This window comes from Monodelphis domestica, chromosome 3 (assembly GCF_027887165.1).
Source record: "Monodelphis domestica isolate mMonDom1 chromosome 3, mMonDom1.pri, whole genome shotgun sequence".
NCBI classification, from domain to species: domain Eukaryota; kingdom Metazoa; phylum Chordata; class Mammalia; order Didelphimorphia; family Didelphidae; genus Monodelphis; species Monodelphis domestica.
The window spans coordinates 213,692,971-213,715,947 of record NC_077229.1 but is presented as its reverse complement, the minus strand read 5'-3'; the positions used below and the strand labels follow the sequence as shown (position 1 = coordinate 213,715,947).

Genomic DNA, 22,977 nt, shown 5'->3' with positions numbered 1-22,977 from the left:
TTTTCTGAAATCATATGATCCAAATTGTCTCTCTCCCTCTCTTCTCTCCCCTCCCATTAAAATCCTAATTGAAGAGACAACCACTTATTTAGAGGTAGAAAAGTTTTCTTTGGAGGTAAGATGATAGAACTTCAGGTAAAGATTAAACTAGAGAATGTTTAAAATGTACTTTGACTCAGATTTTGTAATAATACTGCAGACTAAGGCTACAGTTCCCTCCATAGGAAAAGATCTACAGCAAAGGTGTAGATCTCAGAAGGGGCCCACACCATTTTTTGAGAGAAACATTTTCATTTCGAGATAATGCATCAACACAAAAAAGACTGTAATAAAGATTTTATTAAGACAGGATGCTATACAAATTGGCAGCTTACAAATTGAATACTGTGATTTGTTACAAAACAATGATGCAAGCCATTTTCTATGACAATGAACTCCTAAGGTCTTTCTGTATTTTTATGCTGTAATGGTGCTTATTCTAAAGCAAATGCTTCTTGAAGAATGTCCTTGACTGGGTTGGGAATATCACTGTTAAAAATATTGTGGTAATGGTAGTGTAGTAACAGAACTTGAACTATATGTTTTTCTGGTATGGAAATTTGAATAACACTTTTTACATTTTTCTATGGTGGTCCAATTTTGTGAATACTTATTAAAGAAGTTATTTAGGAATTATGTTCAAAAATAAACTAATCTTAACATTATCCAAGATATTGATATTTATTCTAATAAACTTTTTATTAGGGACAGTTTTGAAACAAATCAAAAGGCCATCTTTAGAAATTTGGATGATCTTCAAACCTAATTCTACCCAACAGACCTGATCTTCCAGTCAAATCCTTAAATATCCATTTCTGTCTCCCGGTACTCAAAGAAAATTAATCAAATTAGCAAGAAATTGAAAGGAAATGTGGAAAGCTTTATCTGAAAAAATAATTATATGCCAATAATAGTTTCCTATAGCTGCACCAAGTTACTAAATTAAAATATTTATTTTGTCTGGAAATGTATGGTATAACAAAACAATAGAAATGGACAATTTGTACTATATGTATAGGCTGGTCTCACAAAAGAAGTTTGTATTCATTTTATAATGAGTTTTTTCATTTATTAATGTAACAATATAGTTTAGAAGATAAGTGTTTAGACAGTTTATTAGCTTGATTACATTCAACTAGACATATACAAATGGTCTCTCCAATAGAATTTAAGACCCTTGAGGGCAAGAACTGCTTCATTTTTGTCTTTTTATCCCCAGTGTCCATATATGCACAATACCTACAAACATTATAGTGCTTAAATGCTTGATTGGTAAATTTCAATAGCAAAATAGACTGTTAGGAAGCTTTATGCTAGAGTCCCTTCATAATACTGGCAGGTAAGTATCTAAAATAGACTTTAAGATCCTAGAAAATGGAGCATTATTTAGCAGATTGTAATTTTATAACAGAGCAATCTGATCAAAAAGGCTTGATTTAACAAAATAATGTAGCAAGAATCTGCATGATTAACATAATATGTCTATTTTAGGTTTTCTCTTCCAAAGCACACAGGGCTATTCATTATAATTTTGGTTATGAATATTTGTTGGGCTTATAAAATAGTGATACAAGACTTCAACAAAAAATATGTAAAGTTAATTCTATACTCTCAAATATAGTGGGTATCCTTACTGAACTCTCATTGAAATGATATCATAACTAAATTTCTCCCCTTCTAATTTCCTTTAATGATTTATCTATAACTTACATATGTTTTAAATTTAAAATATTCAAATGCTATAAAAGATATGAATGCAAAGACAGTAACTTTTAAACCTTTTTATTTTTTAAGCTTGAACTTTACTTTAGTGCACTGTAATTTCATGGCCAAAAAAAAAAAGACCCAGATTCCTTCCTATTAATAAGGAAGAATGTAGAGCTTTGATGAGGAGATACTTCTATTAGTGTGATGTCACTTGAGGTGTTTGCTACATTACCAGAATCAAATTCTCTGCTATGCTTTAAATTGGAAAAAGTGATGACAGTGATGAAATATACAACAATGAATTGAATTGATAAATTAGCATTATATGCACTCACACACACATATATATGAATAAATAACTGTATTTTTGAAGTGTTCCCTATATTGTCCTACACAATAGTAATTCAAATTTATAGAATGCTTTAAGGTTTAAAATATTAATTTAGTTACACTGGTTCATTTATTTTTCTATGATGAATCATATTAAATTTAGATAATGACCAAACCTAGCAGTACATTACCAACAGTTTTTAGTGAAACCGAATTTAATAGCAAATAGTTTTTAAAAACAAATGTGGCTTGTAAAGTTTTAAAATAAAATTACACCAAAAAGAGCTCACTGTTCAAGTTCTGTAAACACTATTGTAAAAACAGTATTCCAAATAATTTTCATACTTAAGTTGTGAGGAAAATAATTTTAAAAATTGGTATGGCAGTATTAAGAGGAAGCCTATTTTTTTGCTGCCTGTCTGTTTTTTTTTTTAAGTGAAGAACATCAAAGGCTATTTTGTTTCACTACACGATTCATTTCTAAATTGCTTGACAAAGTTTTATGTAAGAAAATATTTTAGGATCAGAGGTTTTTAGACCTGCAAGGAATTTAGGTCTAAGTCCAGAAGTATCAAACTCATTTGCCACAAATGGAGGGAACCAGATTAAAATGCAACTAAGAAATGTATAAAAATACAATACAACACGGACAATGTTAATTTGTGGTTTTTTTTTTTTTTGTCAATATTAACTGGAGACATGTTTCTATTTGAGTTTGAAACCACTGAAAGAAGCCTAAAGTAATTTTACAGATGAGGAATTTGGGCCCAAAGTGGTAAAGAGACTTGTTTACAATCATATAGGTGATAGTATCATAAGCAGGATTTGAATACAGATCTCTCTTGATTTCAAATCCAGTGCTCCTTCCATTATACTACATTATCTTCCTTTCAAATAAAGGGAGATACTGGATATGGTTACAAATCAAATAAAACAAAACCAGAAAAACAAGTTTGTTTGGCTCAGAAAGATCTCAACAATGCTTACTGGGGCATTTCTTCACAAAAGAAACAAAAACACAGTTTTGTTTTAGTAGTGGAATGAATAAATGGCAACATAATACAATTCTTCCTAGCTCCTTAAATTCTGTATTCCTGCAAGCAGCCACAGTCAATAGTAAACTGGATAAGTGTAACCACAGAATTCGTTTTGGCCTACTGATACTAAAAAGTAAGATTAAGGAATTCCAGTGCAATGAAAGAAAACTTTCAAACTCTGATCGATGTCTCAAGTCAACTTTTGCAAGTTATTTTCAAATGATTATTTCATATTGGGAAAAATTCAAACATTTCACAGTATAATGGCATGTAAATATATCACGAAATACTGAGGTTCTTTATTCAACAGACTGATGTAGTTCACTCCAACAGTACAATTATATAACTCTAAAAGATACAAAGTGAGGACTGATTATTGAGTGAATATCCTATTTGTAAAGATGTTACATCCAACTTCAGAACACTGAGATACACTAATACTTTCTTCATGCTGCAAACACAATTAGAATACTGTTTCATACTATACTGTTTCTATGCAACAACTTGATGGAAGTAACCATTTTTACCACCAAAAGGAAGTGATCATTTTTCTTTATATATTTATAGTCCACAGTGTTCCATTTAGAGCACTGAAACATTTGCACATCAATATAAAGTTCAATTATAGTGGAAATTTTACTTTTGATTCATTTATAAAAGGTAATCACTAACTTACCTTCCTTTAAAAAAATCATTGATAATATAGTAATCGACTTAATACTTGGGATCATCATCATGCAAGACTTGTCACAAAATACACATTTGGATTAAACATTTAGAATAGTGGTAAATTTGCACCATTCTTTAAGTAAAATGCAATATATATATATATATATGTATATATTAAAAAGTTTTAGATAAGAGATAACTGATACCTTAGCCTCCACTGTCCAATTCACATCTTATGTAACCAATTAATAGAATGGTAGAGTAATAACTAAAATTTCATCCCCTAGGAGAAAATAAAGGTTGAAATCTTCCCAAGAGGTGTTACCTAAAAGTTAGACTATGTAGGTGTTTACAAAACACAACTGGACATTCTCCATCCTTTTGTGTTAAACACAAAAAGCTGTAGAAATTTCATTTGGAGACTCAAGGCTGAAATTACTCCCAGCAAATCATCATGCCTTAGAATGTAAGTAAGTATATATCCATAGCTGATTGTGACACTACCTGCCTTCTTTTCAATCTAAAAATTCGATACTTTTTCATTTAGTAAGTACTGTTTCTTTTTCTGGTAAAGTTCTTTGGCATTCAAGTAAAGTCAATACTTTCAGTATAGTCATCTGCATCACATGGGAGTGTCAGTTTAATTTCTGAATCACCAGTTAATTTAACCCAGGGATACTGATGGCCTCAAAACATAATTTTAGTCTTGTCATTATTACAGAAAGTGTGGGACTTGGGGCTTTTCATTGGCATCATCTAACCCCATTTCTTTTTACCACAATGGTTCCTGCTACAATGTCGTAGGCTGTTCGATTATGCTGAAAAAACAGCAGTGTGATGAAAGCAGGAAAAAAAGAAGCAATAGAAAAATTCTTGATCAAGGCTCGAATAATAGACCTAAATATTTAAAGGACAAAAAAAGAAATCAGGCAATATGCACTTTTCAATATAAAATTATTTTCCTAAATCCAAAATATTTAAGATCAAAATCATTAGTCCACATTCACCTACAAAATAAATTTTGATTCTAACATTCAGAGTCATTTTTGAATAGCAGGGATTGGAATCAAATTCCATATCCTTTAGAGACTTTCATAACATGTATCTGTGACCCCAGTGTATTAAGAGAGTTAGGATCAGGATGTGCTGAACATAGAATTAATGACATTTTAAAGTATTTTTTTCTAGTAACACAAAAAGAACACTTTAAAAAGAATAAATATTCCATTGCTTGTTTTTTCTTTGAAACTCTAACTTTCATGTTGGCAGAAAAGTGGTAAGGGCTAGGCAGTAATTTGCCCAGGGTCACCCAGCTAGGAAGTAACTGAAGCCACATTAGAATCCAGGATCTCCTGTCTCCAGACATGGTTATCTATCCATTGAACCATCTATCTGCTTTTTCTATAATCATTCATTAACATATTCTTCTGGCATCAGGACCTCTTTAATCTAAGTGATTCTGTCATACTCTTAAAAACAATTCTCATGTGAAACTCTAGGGGTTTTGTTGTCTTCTACCTTTTCTTTCTTTGTGAAATTGGGCAGTTAAATTAGCAGAACTTCAAAAACAGGTGTCTCAGATTGTTCAGATTGTTAATTAATCCTGCAAATATTAGATTTCTGCAATTCAATTTTTTAAAAAACTCTTAGATGACAGTCAGAAGAAACTCCTTGAATAGGACAAGGTCTCTATCTTCAAGGACACTGAATTTTAAAGAATCAAAAGTATTAGAAGACCTCTGCTACCATGCAATCAGAGACTGGGAATCAATCTATTTGCTCCTTATAAAGTGACTTTGGGACTGTATCATCCCTGTCATCTTGGGATGAATATACAGTGCCAGTACTGATCTTTGCTTAAAGACCTCTTTTTAATAAAGCAGAGCAAATATATACTTTTTAAAGAAGTCCATTTTACTTCTGGTTAGCTCTAATTGTTGTTTTTTTTTTAAAGTATTTCCTTGTATCAAATTAAATTCTTTATGCAAACTTCTGTCTACTTTTATTTATGCTCTCTAAGGTCAAGCACAATAAGTGTAATGCTGCTTCCATGGCAATCCTTTCAAGACTTTAAAAAAGCAACCTCCCAAGTCTTATCTCCTCTAGGTTTAATGTCCGCAGTTTCTTCAGTCCATCACCTTGTGGTACAATCCTGAAATGTTTAATCATATTGATTTCCTTCTTTTAAAAAAATTATATATATATGTATTATATATATATATATATTTCAATATGCAAAAATCTGGTTTTCTTTCTGACAAACCCCTCCCAATTGAGAAAGAAAAAATTCAAAACTTCCTGTTAGAAACACATATATTCAATCAAAACAAATGTCTATATTGGCCATGTTAAAAAAAAATACATGTCTCAATCTATATATACACTGAGTCTTTCACTGCTCTCTCAGGAAGTAGGTAGTACATTTTATCATTAGTCTTCTGGAATTGTGGCTGGTCATTATTCTGATCAGACTACCTGTCTTTCAAAGTTGATTATCTTTACAATATTACTGTTACTGCCTAAATTTTCTTCTGGTTCTTGTTTGTTTTACTCTGCATCAGTTCATACAAGGATTCTCAGGTTTCTCTGGATCCATTCCCTTTATCATTTCTTATAGAACAATAGTATTCCACTGAATCCATATACCAAAACTTTTTTTAGCCATTCACCAAATGATAGGAATCTTCTCAGTTCCCAATTCTTTGCCACAGCAAAAAGAACTATACACATCCTTAGAGTTTGTTTTGCATAGGACTCTCTCCCTTTTCCTCTAATTCTCCCTTCCCTCTTTCTCCATTTCCCTCCTGAGTTAAATGTACTTTGGTATCCAAGTCTACATGTGTTTGTGTGTATAATTGTATGTATTCTTTCCTCCTTTGACCAGTTCAGATGAGCATGAGATTCATGTTAGTCATGTTCTCCTTCCTCTTTGTATAAATTTCTACTTGGCCACCCTAACTTTGATATTATCACCTTCTCATCCTTTCCCACCCAGTAAATTCCTCTTAACTTCCCTTTCTACTCTTCTTTTAAGAGCAACAAGACATAGCAGAGCCATACCTAGGCCATCTGTCTAACTAGATTCCCTCAATGATCTTTAATTATAATAGGGATTAGAGGGCACACAATTTTCAAAACCAGAATATAAAAAGTTTATCCTTGTGATTGTTCATTCATGTTTACTTTTTTGTTTCTCTTGACTCCTATTGTTAATAGAACTATGAAGTTTCTATACAGGTCTTGTCTTTTCATCAGGAATACTATGAAGTCCTTTTTTTTTTTAAATTAACAATTCATTTCCCCATCTGTAGGATTATACTCAGTTTGTTTTTTGCGTTGTTATTCTTAGCTTCAAGCCTCTATCTTTTGCCTTATGGAATATTGTATCTCAAGCTCTATATTATAGTGGTTGTGGTTAAATCACATTTGATCTTAACTGTGCCTCCTTGGTATTTCACTTTTGTCTTTCTAGTTGCTTATGGTATTTCTTCCTTGACCTGGAAGCTCTGGATTTGGGTTATGTTTTGGGGGACCTTAGTTTCAGGAGCTGACTAGTAGTTTCTTTCTATTTTAATTTTGCCCTGTGAGTCTAAGTTTTCTTAGAATGGACAATATCCTGATATAGAATATCTATACTGGTTTTTGGTCATGACTTTCACATAGTCCAATGATACTTAAATTTCTGTTTTCCAAGTTAGTTGTTTTTGCTTTGAGATACCTTACATTTTCTTCTATTCCTCCCTGTAACTCCCCCCTCCCCCCAGTCTTTTGACTGTTTGAACATTTCTTGTTCTTTCCTAGAGCTGTGGCTCCTAGTTGTCTAATCTTTATTTTCAGGGAATTTGTTGCTTGGGCAAGACTTTGTATCTCTTGTGTCAAGATGTTCGTTCCTTTTCCAAATCTTTTCATCCCCCCCCCCCCCCCCATTGCTCTCATTTAGTTTGTAAAAACTTTTTAAACTTTTATTTCACTTCTTTTCAAGGTATTCTAGTTGAATTTGTGCCCAAACTATGTTTTACTTTTAGGGCTTTTCTTGTAGATGTTTTGGAGCCATTCTCTTCTGGGTTTGTGTTTTGCACATCTCTCTTTTTTTGTTTTGGGTTCCTTCTTCTACCCTACTTTTTGACTTCTGCCTTTATGCTGAGTCAGACTATATCTTTGTAGGGCAGTGGGGGCAAGATCTGTTGCTGCTTTTTTGAGTACTGATTGTTGTGTTACTTCAGGATTTCAGGGATAGCTTGGGATGATGTCTGCCACCGTATGTAGACGTGGGATGGGAATATGACTGACTCAGTGTGGCTTTTTCTTGCATCAGGATTCAGTGTGTTGCATTTTCTAGATCTATTTGGCAGAAGGGGAGCATGCTGTACTTGTTCTTGCTATTCCACCAGACCATTTCACTTCTGAATTGTCTAATTATTAGAAAGTCTTTCCTATCTTCAAACCTATATCCAAATTAGCACTTTCCATCCATAGTTCTAAATTTGACTCTCTGAAGCCAAGAACATATCTAAATTCTCTTTCATATGATCTTTTTCAATACTTGGAGATTGCCATTATGTTCTTCACTAAGTTTATTCTTCAGATTTAATATTCCTAATCCCTTAAACCAACCTTCTAGAGATATAAAACCTTGATTATCTGCAAGGGTAACATTTAACAATCATTTACTCATCTTTTTCCATTTCTAAGTTTTTAATAATAAAAATAGCCACCTAATTCTGTTCCCATTTCAGCTTCAGAGAAAATATTAAGAAAGTAAGAAATATTAGTCAAATATAAAGAAGAGTGTTGGATTTTTTTTGGAAGGAGAGGGTGGAAAGAATAAAAATATTACATTAAGTTCTATAATGTTTTTATAATTATGATTTTATAATTGGCCTTTATAAGTAAAAGTTCATTATTAGTCTTATCAGTATAGAGTAAACTTAAAAACAAAAAACCCAGAACTTACGTTGTTAAATTAACATTTGAGGAAGGAATCACTAAAACACGGTTTGGTGCAATGAGTACTGATGTATCACATGTCACAACACGAAGTCCCAGCAAAAATTTCCCTGGAGTGGCTCCACCTGCTCCCCATATACAAATTATCTAGAGAGGTAAAAAATAAGGAAAACATTTCCCCTCTCAATTTTATGGACTAAGAAAAATTTCCCCCAATTATTCTGCTTGCTCAAAAAAACTTTAAAGTGAAAGGAAAGCATTTTATGAAATATTATAGCTAAAATTTTCCTTAAGAAATTAATCATTATACATTTAAGCAAGGATTCGATTAATGTATTTAAATATATAACTTTTATTATCCATCCAGAGACAGTTTCTTTAGTTTAGTGACCTGATATATTCTATCTAACTCTGATCCCAAACTGGCTTGATAGTAGCTTCCTTAGGGCAAGGAAATATGCCTTATATTTTTACAACCTCCATGTAACATATATGAGATTAAATAATAACAAAAATACCTATCACATTTACATAGTGCTATAAGGTTTATAAAATGTTTTCTTCACAAGAACTGTCAAGTAGATAATTCATCATTATCCCTATTTTATAGATTAAAAAAAATCCTGAGATTTATCAAAAGTGACTTGTCCACAAACAAGTAAATAGTAATTATTATGGCTGTGATTCAAACCTAGGTATCCTAATTCCAAGTCTAGTAAAACTCTTTCTACTAGAACTTGTTTACTTTGAATCAGCTTTTTAATCAATTAGCTACTGACAAAGTTTTGACTGAGCACAAGTGGAAGGATGAAAAAATGGTAACATTTTCTATAAAGACAGCATATAATAAGTACATATGTATATCTCAAGAAGTTCTTATAAACTACAAGTTGCCTGAGATTTTGGATACAAGATATAGTGGAAAGTGCACTGGATTAGGAAAAATCTGGGGTCCAGTACTTCTACCATGTCAACTTGGGAAAAATCTCTAAATAAAAATTTCTCTAGATCTGTGTCTTATGAAATGAAAGGGTTGTACTAGATTATCTCTACCAACTTTAAGAATGTGTAATTGTCAATGGCTAAAATATAATTTTGTCTTCTACTAATTTCTATCTCTAAAATAGACAGTTAAATAATATTGTAAAGAATTTCTTTAAATACCAGGACCTTACCTCATAGACACAAACTAATAACCTGTATATAAGAGCCACAATCATCATTTTCTGCAGGTCTTCCATTGATGTGTCTTCATCTATTTCTTCTATAATATAATGCATAGCAAACTTAGAAATGTCCCTACAGAGAATAAAAGGCAGTATTTTGGTTATAAAGAATGAATGACTAGAACAGTTTAAATAAATGACAGATCATTTTCCACTAAAGCACACCAATATTTAAAGGGAACTTTAAAAATGGAAAGCTCTCTGAAACAAGTACTTTCCATTCAGTTTCATATGCCAGATTTCATATTACCTTAAGATATCTTCAATTGCTTCCCCACCCCAAGTCCCTTTTCAAAGAAACTTTGATTAGCTTACTCATAGATTTGCCACTATAGCCAGTACCATCCCTTATCTTTCTATCTTATCTGAATACATATCTGTAGTTCATATGCTCATACAACTTAGTTTCTGCAATTGTCAAGAAAATCTAGCCAAAATTTAAGTATTTATATAAGGACAGAAAATGAAAATAAAGATTTTCAATGCATAATACTTCAATGTGGAATATAGGAGGAAAATAAAAGACCACAGGGAAGAGGAATGAAGGTAGTGCTGTTTTGTTGGAGCATAACACATGTAGAAGAAGGGAGAAATATTAGATAAGACTTCATTTTAAAAGAGATTCAATACATATGAAATAACATTTAATCCTAGAATCACTGAGGAGGGGGGCAATGGAGTTTATTGAATAGGGGAGTGATATGTTTAGAACTGTGCTTTAGGAAAATCATATTAGCAGCTATGTGTGGAATGGATTGTAGACAGGAAATATCTGAAGACTAAATTAAGAGGATGTTTAAATGATCCAGATGAAAAGTAATGAGAACCCAAATGAGGGTGGAGAGAATATGAGTGGAGAGAAGGTGAGAGCTGTGAGAGCGGTAGAAGCATATCCAGTAATATTCAGCAACTATCTGAATTCAGAAAGAGGGAAAGTAAAAAGTCAGTGATGACTGTTGGGGACACCTGGGTGACTGCAAGTATGGTGGTGACTCCAACAATAATAGGGAAAATGAGTTGGGGTTGGAGGGAAAAGATGTAGTGTTATCTGTGATCCAGACTATTTAGCTATGTCTGCCCATTGTGTGACTATGTCTCTTCCAAAATAAAAAGGGGGAGAAAGCTCTATCCTCCAAATCCAAATACAGAACACCATAAGGTAATGTAGTTAGCAGGGGATGAGACAGAATTCTCTCAATTATTCCTTTGAAGCTGCTGTGGATAGCAGGTAGTTTAAGTTATAATTGGCCTGAGGGGCCAATACCTGATTCAGAGGGAGGGAAAAGAGAGAGAGGGAAAGAAAAAGATGAGAGACAGAGACAGAGAAAGAAAGACAGACAGACAGACAGACAGACAGACACACACACACACACATACACACAGAGTGTGTGTTTGGGGTTAAAAAGTAAAAAAGTGCTGGTAAATGTTTAATGCTCAGATCTGAAAAATAAATTTTAATTTGCATCATTAACATTTCCTTCATAGTTTTCTGAAGTCTAGAAATCAATAAAACATTAAGTTGAGCCCTGCACTGAAATTTCACAATTGTGAAGCTAACTCCTGCATATTCCTAAATATAAAGCTTTCCCATTCACCAATTGGTTGTTCACATACCCACTTAGGCATAATGTCATGCACCCCATTGGGGGACCATTGGTCTAGCTTTCTAATAGTATCAAAATGATTCAGGAGACAGTTTCATGGATTCAATGCATTCAGAGCAATGGCTTTGTGAGATTCTTCAACCTCATTAACTTGACAGACTCTATATTCAAATTAATTTTATAATAAGAGGCCAGAAAGAGAAGAAAGATCAGGTAGTACAGAAATATTAAGTGGGCCTTTATTTCATTCTATTTCAGAACCTCAAAAGTTAGGTTAAGTGTTCACAGAAAAGCTCAGAAATTTGAAGGATCATATAGGTCAGTTAACTTAAGGAGATAAAATTTTAGGAAATATTTCAAAGAAAGTCATGCCAGAAATAAGTTTTCATAGAAGTGTTTATTAAGTTATTTTTTAAAAACATGTACAGCATAAAGAAGAAGATGGATAGTTTTTTCTTTCCCACTGGTGCTATTATCTTGTCTCTATGTACAGCATGAGCACTGAGTAGTCAAATCCAGGATACTTTTCTTCTAGTAATTATTATTTTAAAATATTGTTAGTTTGGATATGTAAGTCTAAATTATAATGAACAGGAAAAGTTTTATGCTGTGCCAAAAGATAAATACATAACATGTGTTAATCATTGTTATGAATATAAATCATAAGAATTAAATACCCAAACTTTGCCAAGAACCTCCTAGGATACCTCCACCATTAGCACAGGAAAGTCCACACCAGACACTGTAGACTGAACTCTTCTTTCTGCAAACTACAAATATTTTGGGGGCTGTTGATTTTTAAGCTTCTATTTTGTTTTTCCCTTTGAGATAGTATTCTTTCAAAATAGCAGTAGAATAAGTTTAAAGTATTGTCATATTTTACTAAAAGAAATGATTGCTACCAGGTATAAACATAATTCTGAAATATATACTAAATTACATAAAGTTGTGATAAATATGTAACACCAAAATTCTATTCAAAAAGGAAAAAAAACCTTTTTTTTAAAAGGAGCAAGATAGTGACGAAAGGAACATGAGAAACTGAATTAAAATAAGTTTATACTATCCCCCATAGACTAAAAGACAGAAATCTGGTCCCATAAAGTACCAAAGTAATTATAGTAAATATTTTGTGGTATTAAAGATTCCCATTAATTGGGGAATGACTAAACAAATTGTAGGAAATAAATGTCATCAAATACTACTTTAATAAATGATAACTATGAAGAATTGGGAGAAGCATAGGAAGACTTATATGAACTGATGCAGAAGGAACTAAGTGGAACCAGAACAATATGTACAATGAGCACAACAATGGACATTGAAAGGAAAAATGTATTTTGATGAATTAAAATTAAATATAATCATAATGACTAAACTTGCACCATAGGAAGAGATGAAAAAATGCACCTGCTTTCACTGAAGAGGTGGAGAGCAACTATAGAACATTTCATAAACTGTCAGACTGAGCTGATGTATTAATTAGTTTTGGTGAACTGTTTTTTATTTCTTTTTTATTAAAAGGATGAAGGGAGAAGAAAAGAATATATCCATGAATGAAAATAATACATTTGTATGGTATTATATAAAATATAAAATATCTGATTTAGGTGTATTTACAATAATCTTAGAAAATAATTAGCCCGTTTACTTGTTTTAACATTGGTTAGGCTCTTGCTATGGACTTCTTGATTTTTGCAGCATTCAAATACATGGTCTCCTTAATAAAGTAGTTTTGCTACAATTTGTTAGCTACAGGGATGACTAATATGATAGCACTTGAATATAGATCATAAAAAATAGGAAAGGGGAAATGCTCTTTTATTAAAATATTTTTATATCTTATTTTTCCTCCTAAAAGAATAGGTCACTGAAGAGCACTGATTAAATCACAATTTTAATGTTTCTTTTTCCTAAATTATTTTTTTTTATCCCTTACCATTTGGAAGCTTTACTGTGAATGAACCACAGTTACCTCTAGTGCTGCAAGAGCAATAGTGCTTCTCAAAGGCTGAAAAAAAAAATCCCATGTTGGAAACAAAAATATTCCTTTGAGCTTCTATCCCTAATCTAAGCACAAGTCAAGTTCCTACTGTTACTATTAAGTTTTGTACCCTTTTATAGTTTCTTCAAACCAATAAGGAAACAAACTTGAAAGAGCACATCAAAACAAATCCAAACTACTATCACCGACAATCCTGTTTGTTGAGAGATTTGGTTACATATATTACATCCTTGGCTGAACAATATTTCTTTAAAAAGTGAATAAGCTAGAATATTTATAAAAATAATTTAACTTACTTTATTCCACTGACATGCATAATAGTTAAAACCATGGTTGCTTTTATAAAAAATAGAATAAAGAAATCCACCATCTCTGCCATAAATCTGTGTGCCAACGATGGAATAGCAAATTCTCTACCTGAAAAAAGAAAATGCAAGTTGGAAAATTGATTAAATTAAATGCTTAATTTACTTGAGCATAGCTTAGCATACTAACTAGGTTAAGAATAAGGAAGGTAACAGAGAAGAAATTATTACTTGAAATTTTTCTTAGTAAGTCATTATGTTAATAAAATCAATACCCAAAATTAACATCCAGGACTTGTTATATACTATTATAATGTATTATATTTGTGTAATCTGATTAGTTTAAACTCCATCTAAAACATCCAAATCCATGTAGTTATTGTCTTTTATTGCCATAGCATTTAAGGGTATCAGTGCAATAGTGTAGTCAGAACACTTTATTTCAACAGCAAGGTAACAATTCAGAATAACAAATCAGAATTCAGCTGATTTCATGCTTGAAAGAAATCACAAACTAAGGATACAGAGATGATAAGTCAATTCCATAAGTAAACTGTGGAAGAGAAACTGCTAGATAGTAGAAAGGTCCGTTAAGACTGCAAGTTCAATATGAATCAACAGTAAGATACATCAGCTAAAAAAACTAATGCAAATCTTAATCTACATGAAGGGAATAAAGGGTCCAGAAGGAAAGCAACAACAGCTTAATCTGATATAACCTGATCAGAATATATCTATAGGATTAGTGTTCAGTTCAATTAAATTTAAAAAATTTTCTGTTTTAGAACATTGTAGAAAGGACATCTAGAATTCACCCAGGAACTGACCAGACTGTTTAAAGTACCTGAAACCATATTACTGAAGAATGAATTGAATTGGCTGAGAATGTTTAGCTTAGAGAAGACCAGAGGTGGAGGACAGGGAACAAGATAGTCATATTCAAATATTTAAAATGCTGTCACTTGGAAGATGACTTAGCTTAGTTTTCCTTGGTCTAAGAGGACAAAACAAAGAATAGAGAGGCAAGTTTCAACTTAATATCAGGAAAAAAACCTAACTAGAATTGTTAAATAGCCTATTTCAGGAGTTAGGTGAATTACTTGTAATAACTCAACACTGGAGGTTTTAAAGTAGAAGTTACAAAATTCCTAATTATTGGAGATATTATAAGAGGAGATTCATACTTGGGAGTGGGTTGGATTAAATAACCTCAAAGGGAAAAAAAGTTCAGATGTAAAATTGTGTTTCCATAAAACAATGCAACTTATAGTAAAACCAAAGTGAAAATTATATGTAGATTTAGGATCTCAAATTTCTATGTCCAGCATTACCTCACAAGATTTATATTAGTTATTAGATTCGCTAATCATATTGAACATCAGGTTGTAAATTTGTTGTATGCATAATTAACACATTAACTTGTAATTTTATTGATACTGGCAAAGATAGAAACCAGAGTACAACTGGTTCTTCTCCCATACATAAGTAGTAGTCTGTCATTTAAATAAAAAGCTAATCCTAATAAAATTGGAATATAGATTTTAAATCCTTCCAAGTAGTATTAAAGTATTAAATGCAACTGTTAGTCAAAATTCAATTTGTATCAAACTCCATTAACTTAATCTATTTGAAACATACTCATTAAGAAACTGCATTATAGCATCAGCCTGGAGCATTGAAAAAATAGCTGGTCTTAAAAGTCAGGAAGATCTGGGTTCGAGTCCTAACTCTGACACATACTGACCACAAAACTGTTTCAGTGGTGTAACCATTTAACTTAGGACTATAAGATACAGAACAGATATATGCATTATTATATGCATTGGTAGATGGAGTTTCATGTGCCAGTGAAATTACAGGTCAGGTCCTTTCCTTCCTTGCCTCAACAACAAAAAAACATCGCTTCATGTTAGGTCAAGAAGATGGAAAGAAAAATAAAACAGGGTCCCTGCTTTTAAGATTATCTTTTGGGGCAGCTAGGTGGCTCCATGGATAGGGAGCCAGGCCTGAGATGGGAGCTAATGGGTTCAAATTTGACCCCAAATGCTTCCTAGCTGGCGGATACTACACAAGTCACTTAATCCTGACTGTCTAACCCTTACTGCTTTTCTGCCTTGGAACTGATACAAATTCTTAATTTTAAGATAGTAGGTAAGGTTTTTTTTTTTTTAAGATTATCTTTCAATGACCAACTCAATTTTTTTCAACTTCCAATGTTATTTTTTTAAAAAGGTTTTATTACTTATTACCTTTGATTATTTACACCATAATAATTTTCCAATATACTCTCCATTTTAATGAAGAAAAACAATAAAACATTTTTATTGAATTGGAAATGGTAAAACAAAAAATGCTAATCATGCAGTTGATAACCCAGATAAAGGAGATAGAACCTAGTTGCCCTTGATGAATTCACATACTTGGTCCAGATGGGCTACACAAGATTGGAGAAGGGCAATTTTGTTCTGGTTTTCAAAAAAGGGATGAGAAGAGAACCTATAAATTACAGGCAATGAGCCTGACCTTGATTCCTGGAAAAATCCAAGAGATAATTAAAAATATGGTCAGTGAATACCTACAAAGGTAGAATTGGTGATTTCAAAGTGCCAGAAAAACTTCAATAACAGATTATGCCAGATTAATTCAACCAGTAGATGAGGGGAATGCTAGTTTGCTTACATATTGCAAAGCTTTTGTTAATGATCTCATAATATTTGGATGGAGAAGATGGAGAGATACAGATTAGACAATAAAAACAAATGGATTCATAAATGGTTGGTTGTCCAGATGTTTCCAGTGGAGCCATTTGGTCAATGAACATTTATTTCCTGAGTGCCTATTATGTGTTAAGTTGTTTGCTAAGTGCTTAGCATGCAAAAAAAGGTAAAAAAAAATAGTTTCTGCTCTCAAGGAGTTCACAAGTCTAATGAGGAAGGCAATATGCAACTAATTATATACAAACAAGTCATATAAAAGATAAATTGAAAATACTCAAGAGGAAGGCATTAGAATTAAAGGGGATAGGGAAAGATTTCCTATAGGAGGTAGGGTTTTAGATAGGACTTGAAAGAAGCCAGGGAAACCAGAAGGTAGAGATGAAGGTGATTATTTCATGCACTGGGGACAGAGTGAAAATGCTTGGTGTTGAGAGGTGGATTATCTTGTTTGAGGAAAAAGGTGACCAGGGTCACTGAACTGCAGAGTAAGTGGTGGGATGAATGGTAGAAGAAGGATGGAAATGTGAGGTTAAGAGCAGGTTATGAAAAGCTTTGAATGCCAAGCTATTTTATATTTGATCCTAGAGTTGATAGGGAGGCCAGTGGAATTTACGAGGCCAGTGGAATTTACTGAGATTGAGGGTGCCATGATCAAACCAGTGTTTTATGCAGATCACTGAAAGATGAGTGAAATACAGACTAGGGAGAGACTTGTAGTAGGCAAAAAGACCAATCACCAGGCTATTGCAATAGTCCAGATGTAACATATAAGTCAGTAGTAGTGTCAGAGGAGAGAAGATAAATGTGAGATTTTAGGGATGTAAAATCAACAGATCTTGTCAACAGATTGGATAAAGGAATAAAAGGGTAAAAAGTCAAGGATGATACCTAAATTGTGATCCTGGGAGAATAGAAGGATTGTGGTACCCTGACCAGTAGTAGGGAAGTTTTAGAGAAGGGAGAGTTTGGAAAGATAATTAATTCAGTCTTGGACACTATGAGTTTAAGATACCTTTAGTACATCCAGTTGGAGATGTCCAATAAGCAGAGATGTGAGTCTGGATGTTAGTAGAGAGGTTATGAAAAGATTTGGGAACCATCAGCACACAGATAATAACTGAATCCATAATGAGATCTGATGGGAGATGATGTCACCAAGTGACTAGTAAAGATCTTTGTAGAATAGAAGAAGGCCTAGGGCAGAAAGACTTCTGGAACTCTCACAGTTAGTGGACATTATCTGGATGAAGAACCAGCAAAGAGGACGAGCAACAATGGGCAGTTGGGTAAAGCCAGGAGAACCAGGACAAAGTAGTGTCCCAAAAAGATGGAGAAAAGAGTACCAAGGAAAAGAGAGTGAATGGCAGGACCAAAGGCTGCAGAAAGGTCAAGAAGGATGAGAATAGAGAAAAGGCTATTAGATTTTGGCAATTAAGAAACTGTTGAGAATTTTGGGGTTTCAGTTGAATGACAGCATCAGAAGCCAGACTGTTTTCCTGCTCTCTATCTTGTTGCTGATATCCCTCTCATCCCTGGAGTCATGGAACTTTGCAAAGTAGTCAGGAACTCTATTCCTTAGGATGCTGCCTGAGGACATGCCTGGTCTTTGGCAAAGCTTGTTCAGAAACCTCCAGGAAATTGTGCTTAATGCCTGTTGATCCTTTGTGAATGCTTTTTCTGGCTTTTAAAAAAATTAAAGTTCTTTAAACAGAGAAAAAAAAAGAAGAAAAAGGGATGGAATAGATTGCTTATGCATATAAAGGGGTTTGCCTTGAAATGAGAGGGGCCACTTCATTATTGGAGAAAGGAGAAGAGCGAGAGGCAGAAGGAATCTAGGTGATGTCAAAGGAAGAAGAGGGGGAACAAAGGAGCTTTCAACAAATGGCCTCAATTTTTTAAAATAAAATATGAGGTGAGATGCTCATTTGAGAATGGGGAGGGGAAAGTGTGAGTTGGGAAGGAAGAATCATTGTGGTTGAGCAGTCCAGGGATTTTTGCTTGGCCATATGCTGTTTCACATTTTTTATGACTGATATAAAAGCATGCTCCTTAAACATGCATATAATACAAAATGAGCCCGATGACCAATATAATAGATGACAAAAATCAAGATCCTAAAAGACCTTAAGAGACTACAGTTGAATCAAAGATGAAATTCAAGAGGAATAAATATATAGTCTCTTACTTAGGTACCAAAAAATATAATTTTCCCCAACCACAAGAATCATAGTTAGATGGCTGTTGTTTTGAAAAAGATCTAGAGGTTTTAGTGGATATCAAGCTTAACATGAATTAATAGCATAGTGTAGTAACCAGAAAAGCTAATGTGACATTAATCTATATTAAGAAGAGTATAACTTTAGGAATAAGAAAGTGACACTGCCCTTTTTAGGCCTCACCTGAAGTAATTTGTCTTCAGTTTTAGGGACCCTCATTTAAAAAGTAAGTTGAAAAAAGTGTTTGGAGGAGGGCAACTAGAATAGTAAAGGGTCCAGATCATATAAGGATCTGTTGAAAGAATTGGGGATTTTTAGCCATAAGAAAGGGCTCAGGGGGATCCTGATAGCTGTCTTCAAGTATTTGAAGGCTTGTCATGGGAAGGAAGGAGGAAAAATTGAAGAGGCAAATTTTGGTTTGATGTCAGAAAGCACATATTAATCAGTATAGTTCAAAAACACAATAGCCTCAAGAGGTAGGTTCCCCTACTTTGGAGGTAACCTTCAAGCACAAGTTGGACAGTCATTTGTTGGCTATATAGTTAAGACTTATAGTGTGTGGATTTGCCTAGAGATTCACTGAGGTCCTTTCCAACTCTAAAATTCTGAGAACTCTGACCAACAGAATCACTACTTATGACACTATGAACAACAATCTTAATTGGAAAGTACTTCTCTACAGAGAGGTGGGAAGGGTTTCTTTGTTTTGTCCTCAAGGACTAAAGACTGTTATTGCATTTTATATGAATTCTGCTATATTTTCGTGTCACTCTTATTGATATTATTTATTGTAATTATAAGGTATGTTTTTTTTCCTGGTTGTGCTTTCTTTGAGCTGCATTGGGTCAACAAATATTTTTCTATGTTTCCCTTAGTCTTCATATTCTTGATTCTTATTAGAAAGGTCATGTGGTATATAAGCTAGAGTTGGCTTCAGAGTCAACTGAGTTCAAGTCTTGTCTCTGGAATATATTGGCTTGTGTGACCCTGGGCAAGTCATTTAATTTCTGGTACTGCTAGGCAGCTATATAAGACTCGAATTTCAGAGGAAGTACCAGCCTGAAATGGTAGATCTTTTGGGAGTTTACTAATGAAATTACAGATTCTATTTCTATTTTTAGCCTTATTTTTGTAGAACAGTAATTTACCATTGCACGCATATCCCACTTTTAAAAAATGTATTAACTGCTTTTTCTTTTCACATTACAATTATTTCCTGATACACCTCCCACTGAAAACTACCCTCTCCTGTAACAACAAAAACGGTTAAAGAATTACTTAAGAAATGAGCACATAATCTAATGGGTAGCAATATATAGTCAAATAACACTCCCAAACTGACAGTAATAGGTGGATTTGCCCAGGGTCACCCAACTACCTTGACTGATCAAATATGAATCACAGTTGTCCGAATATTTATCTACTTTGCCAAATTAACCCCTGGTCTGGGATATAGCAGAAAAATGATTCCATCCCAGGAGGGTTTGCAGAAAAGGTCAAGTGACAAAAAGAGCTTCCCTAAAAAAGAAATTTAAAGGATTTAAGGAGAAAGAGAACTATTGTGGTGCCCATGCCTGAAGAGGACCAGAGACCTAGTCGTGCCTTTTGGAAATTTCAGCTTATAAAACCTTTACGCTTTAAGAGGGAAAAAATCGTGATCTAAAAGGTGCAAGAGCTTTAGTGCTAAAATAAAGAATAAGCATATAGATCAATACAAAGCACAGTTGCTTTCAAATGAGCCCCACCCCCTCCGCACCCAGAGAGAGAGACCCAAAGACAGACACACCCACCCGCTCTCCTCTCACCAGCAGGACGACCATTCTCATTCGGTTGCCGCTGCGCTGTGACCCCTCCAGACCGGTTCACCGGGGCTATCCTGGCCGATCCCTGCCAGTTGGGAGCCCGGGCCCCCGGAGAGGGGGCGGCTGCTGCTGCGGCTGCTGCGGCGGCGGCCGCGGCTGCTGCCGCGGAGGCCGCGGCTGCTGCGGGGTCGGCCCCGGGTGGAGTGGCGAGGCAATAGAAGGGGTTGTAGTAGCCCAGTGGGGCTAGCGGGTGCATGGCCGGTTGGCCGTTGTGGGGACCGCCGCTTCCCGGGGCGCAGGACGGCGGAGGCTGCTGCTGCGGTAGCGGTTGCTGCGGTGGGGGGCTGCCGTAGGCGGGGAAAGCCAGGAGGCCGGTCTGCCAGGTCAGGTAGCCGCAGTATGACTGCCACAGCCATTCGTGCACCTGCCGGGAGTACTCGCGAGCCGTCGGCTTCGGCTGCTGCCCAGAGCCGCCGCCGCCGCCGCCGCCGCCGGGGTCCGCCTCGTTCTCCGGGGGCCCGGGCTCGCGTTCCCGACCGTCCTTGGTGGAAGAGGGCGGAACGTAGCTCTTTGCCTCGGGCTTCCTTCGAAGCGGAGACCGGAACAATGGTTTGTTTTGGGAAGGATGGACGGCCGAAGAGCTTGAAGTGGAGGTTTCGGAGTCCTGGCGCCCGCTTCTGATCTCCCGCTTGCCTCGCTGCCTGGGAAGGCGGATTTGGGCTTTATCTGACCCCTCCGCCATTGTCGCCACAGTTCTGGCCGCAGCTGTAGCTGTCACTGTGCCCTCCACTCCCGAAATGACCCTTCCCTTCTGAGCCCCGGCCCTAGCGCCGCCGCAGTCGTCGTCAACAATCCTCGGCCGGAAGCGGAAACTCCTCCCCTTGTGAACGTTACCGTCCCCTTTTCAGCCACCGCGTAAGAGCTGACCTAGAGCGGGTTGGCAGATCCTGGGATAGGGTGTTCTTTTGTGGTACTTCTTCTCTACCCTTATTCTTAAGGGCCCCAAGTCTGGCAATTTGTGGCCCACTTTGAGCCTTGCAGCCATAGGAACACCCCGGCCCGGTTGCGGTATTCTCTCCTCCCCATCTCAGTTCTGCAGAAGGTCTGAGGCCTCGGTATTCAGCTCTGTTTAAATTAGAGGTGTCTGGATGGAAGAAAGGCTCCGGGAACTTTTGGGTAGAAGCCTCTTTTTGCCCACGGATGTGGCTGAGTAGCCCATCTATCCTCCCAGGGTCTGAAACTTAGAGGAGAAGAAGTGAGAGGTCAATTTAAAAAACCTCTGAAGGAAGTGGAGTGTTTGGGAACGCAGCCTTGCTATCAGGATCGAAACTGTGGTCTCCATTCCCACCCCATAAAGGAATGTCTTGGCTTAATCTTACTTAGATGCCGCCTGTAATTAGGAGAACTAATCTGAATTCTGAGAAACTAATCACGTACATAAATAGCTTGAGAAACGAAAGCGAGTCGCTAGTAGAAGAAATAGAGATGTGTTGCGGGGAATTTAGGATAGTACACTAAACCCCTCTCATGGTCAAAAAATAGTTGTCCATAAACACTTATTAAGGGGCCACCATCTGCGAGTCATTGTGCTAAACGCTGGGATCACACAGAGACAAGGAGCTTAAATCTAATGAATGAAGACCACAGAAAAAAAGGAAACTGAAAAGTGGAGGGGAGGTAGTCAATGCGGGTTAGAGGGAGGTATTTGTGGCAAGAGAATGAAGAAATCAGAGACTTGCAGATAGGTGGAAAATGAGAGTCAAACTTGAGTCTCCTCTTTAAATGGAAATTTTGGAGTGGCTTGATCCTCCAATCAGAAGTGCAGAGGGTAGTTAAGTAAGGAAGTACCAGGACTAATTCTATTTTCCAGGATGGTTTGTTTTCCCAATGATGGATTAGTGATAGAAGATCCAAAGAAGACCCACTTGCCAGATATAAATGAAGAATAATGAACTTGGATGATTTGGATCAAAAGGTATCGGTTATAGTACACAAACCCCTCCACTCAAGAAAAACCTTTATAAATAGTTTATTATAAACTTAAAGACCGATTAAGCATACTTTGAAGAATTTTTGACATAAGAATAACCATTTATCTATACTGCTTATGTTTTTGTAATCATTGTCCTCTGAGTATTCTTTTTTCAAAGGTATTACAAATATTATGCTGGTTCAGTTGGCCTGAAAACCTGTTAGGCTCTTCTTTTGGAACTAATTTCACTACAATAAGCATTATTTGTTAAACCCCTTTTGGGAGCCAAATATTTGAGTTAGGTGCTAGTGATATAGTAACAAATAAGAAATAGTGTTTGCCCTTAAGGAGTTGCTTTGGTTAGGTGGAAACAGCAGATAACTAGATACAAAATATTTAGG

The 22,977-nt window shown here is 35.2% G+C and overlaps 1 protein-coding gene across 4 annotated transcripts; it reads right to left on the bottom strand.

Moving 5' to 3' along the window:
• Window positions 1-321: 321 nt before the first annotated feature.
• Window positions 322-22,252, bottom strand: FAM8A1 (family with sequence similarity 8 member A1). Of its 4 annotated transcripts, none has more exons than XM_016432628.2 (5): window positions 20,593-22,252; window positions 13,861-13,981; window positions 9,905-10,028; window positions 8,737-8,876; window positions 322-4,679 (listed from the first exon to the last, which is right to left on the bottom strand). In XM_016432628.2, exons 1-5 carry the CDS (start codon window positions 21,344-21,346, stop codon window positions 4,535-4,537), a joined length of 1,284 nt encoding a protein of 427 aa, XP_016288114.2. In that variant the 5' UTR covers window positions 21,347-22,252; the 3' UTR covers window positions 322-4,534. The 4 variants fall into 4 exon arrangements, with proteins under 4 accessions (XP_016288114.2, XP_056679456.1, XP_056679458.1 ...); XM_056823478.1 differs by having other exon boundaries at window positions 20,608-22,252; XM_056823480.1 differs by lacking the exon at window positions 322-4,679 and adding an exon at window positions 4,688-5,934.
• Between the last annotated feature and the right edge of the window lie 725 nt (window positions 22,253-22,977).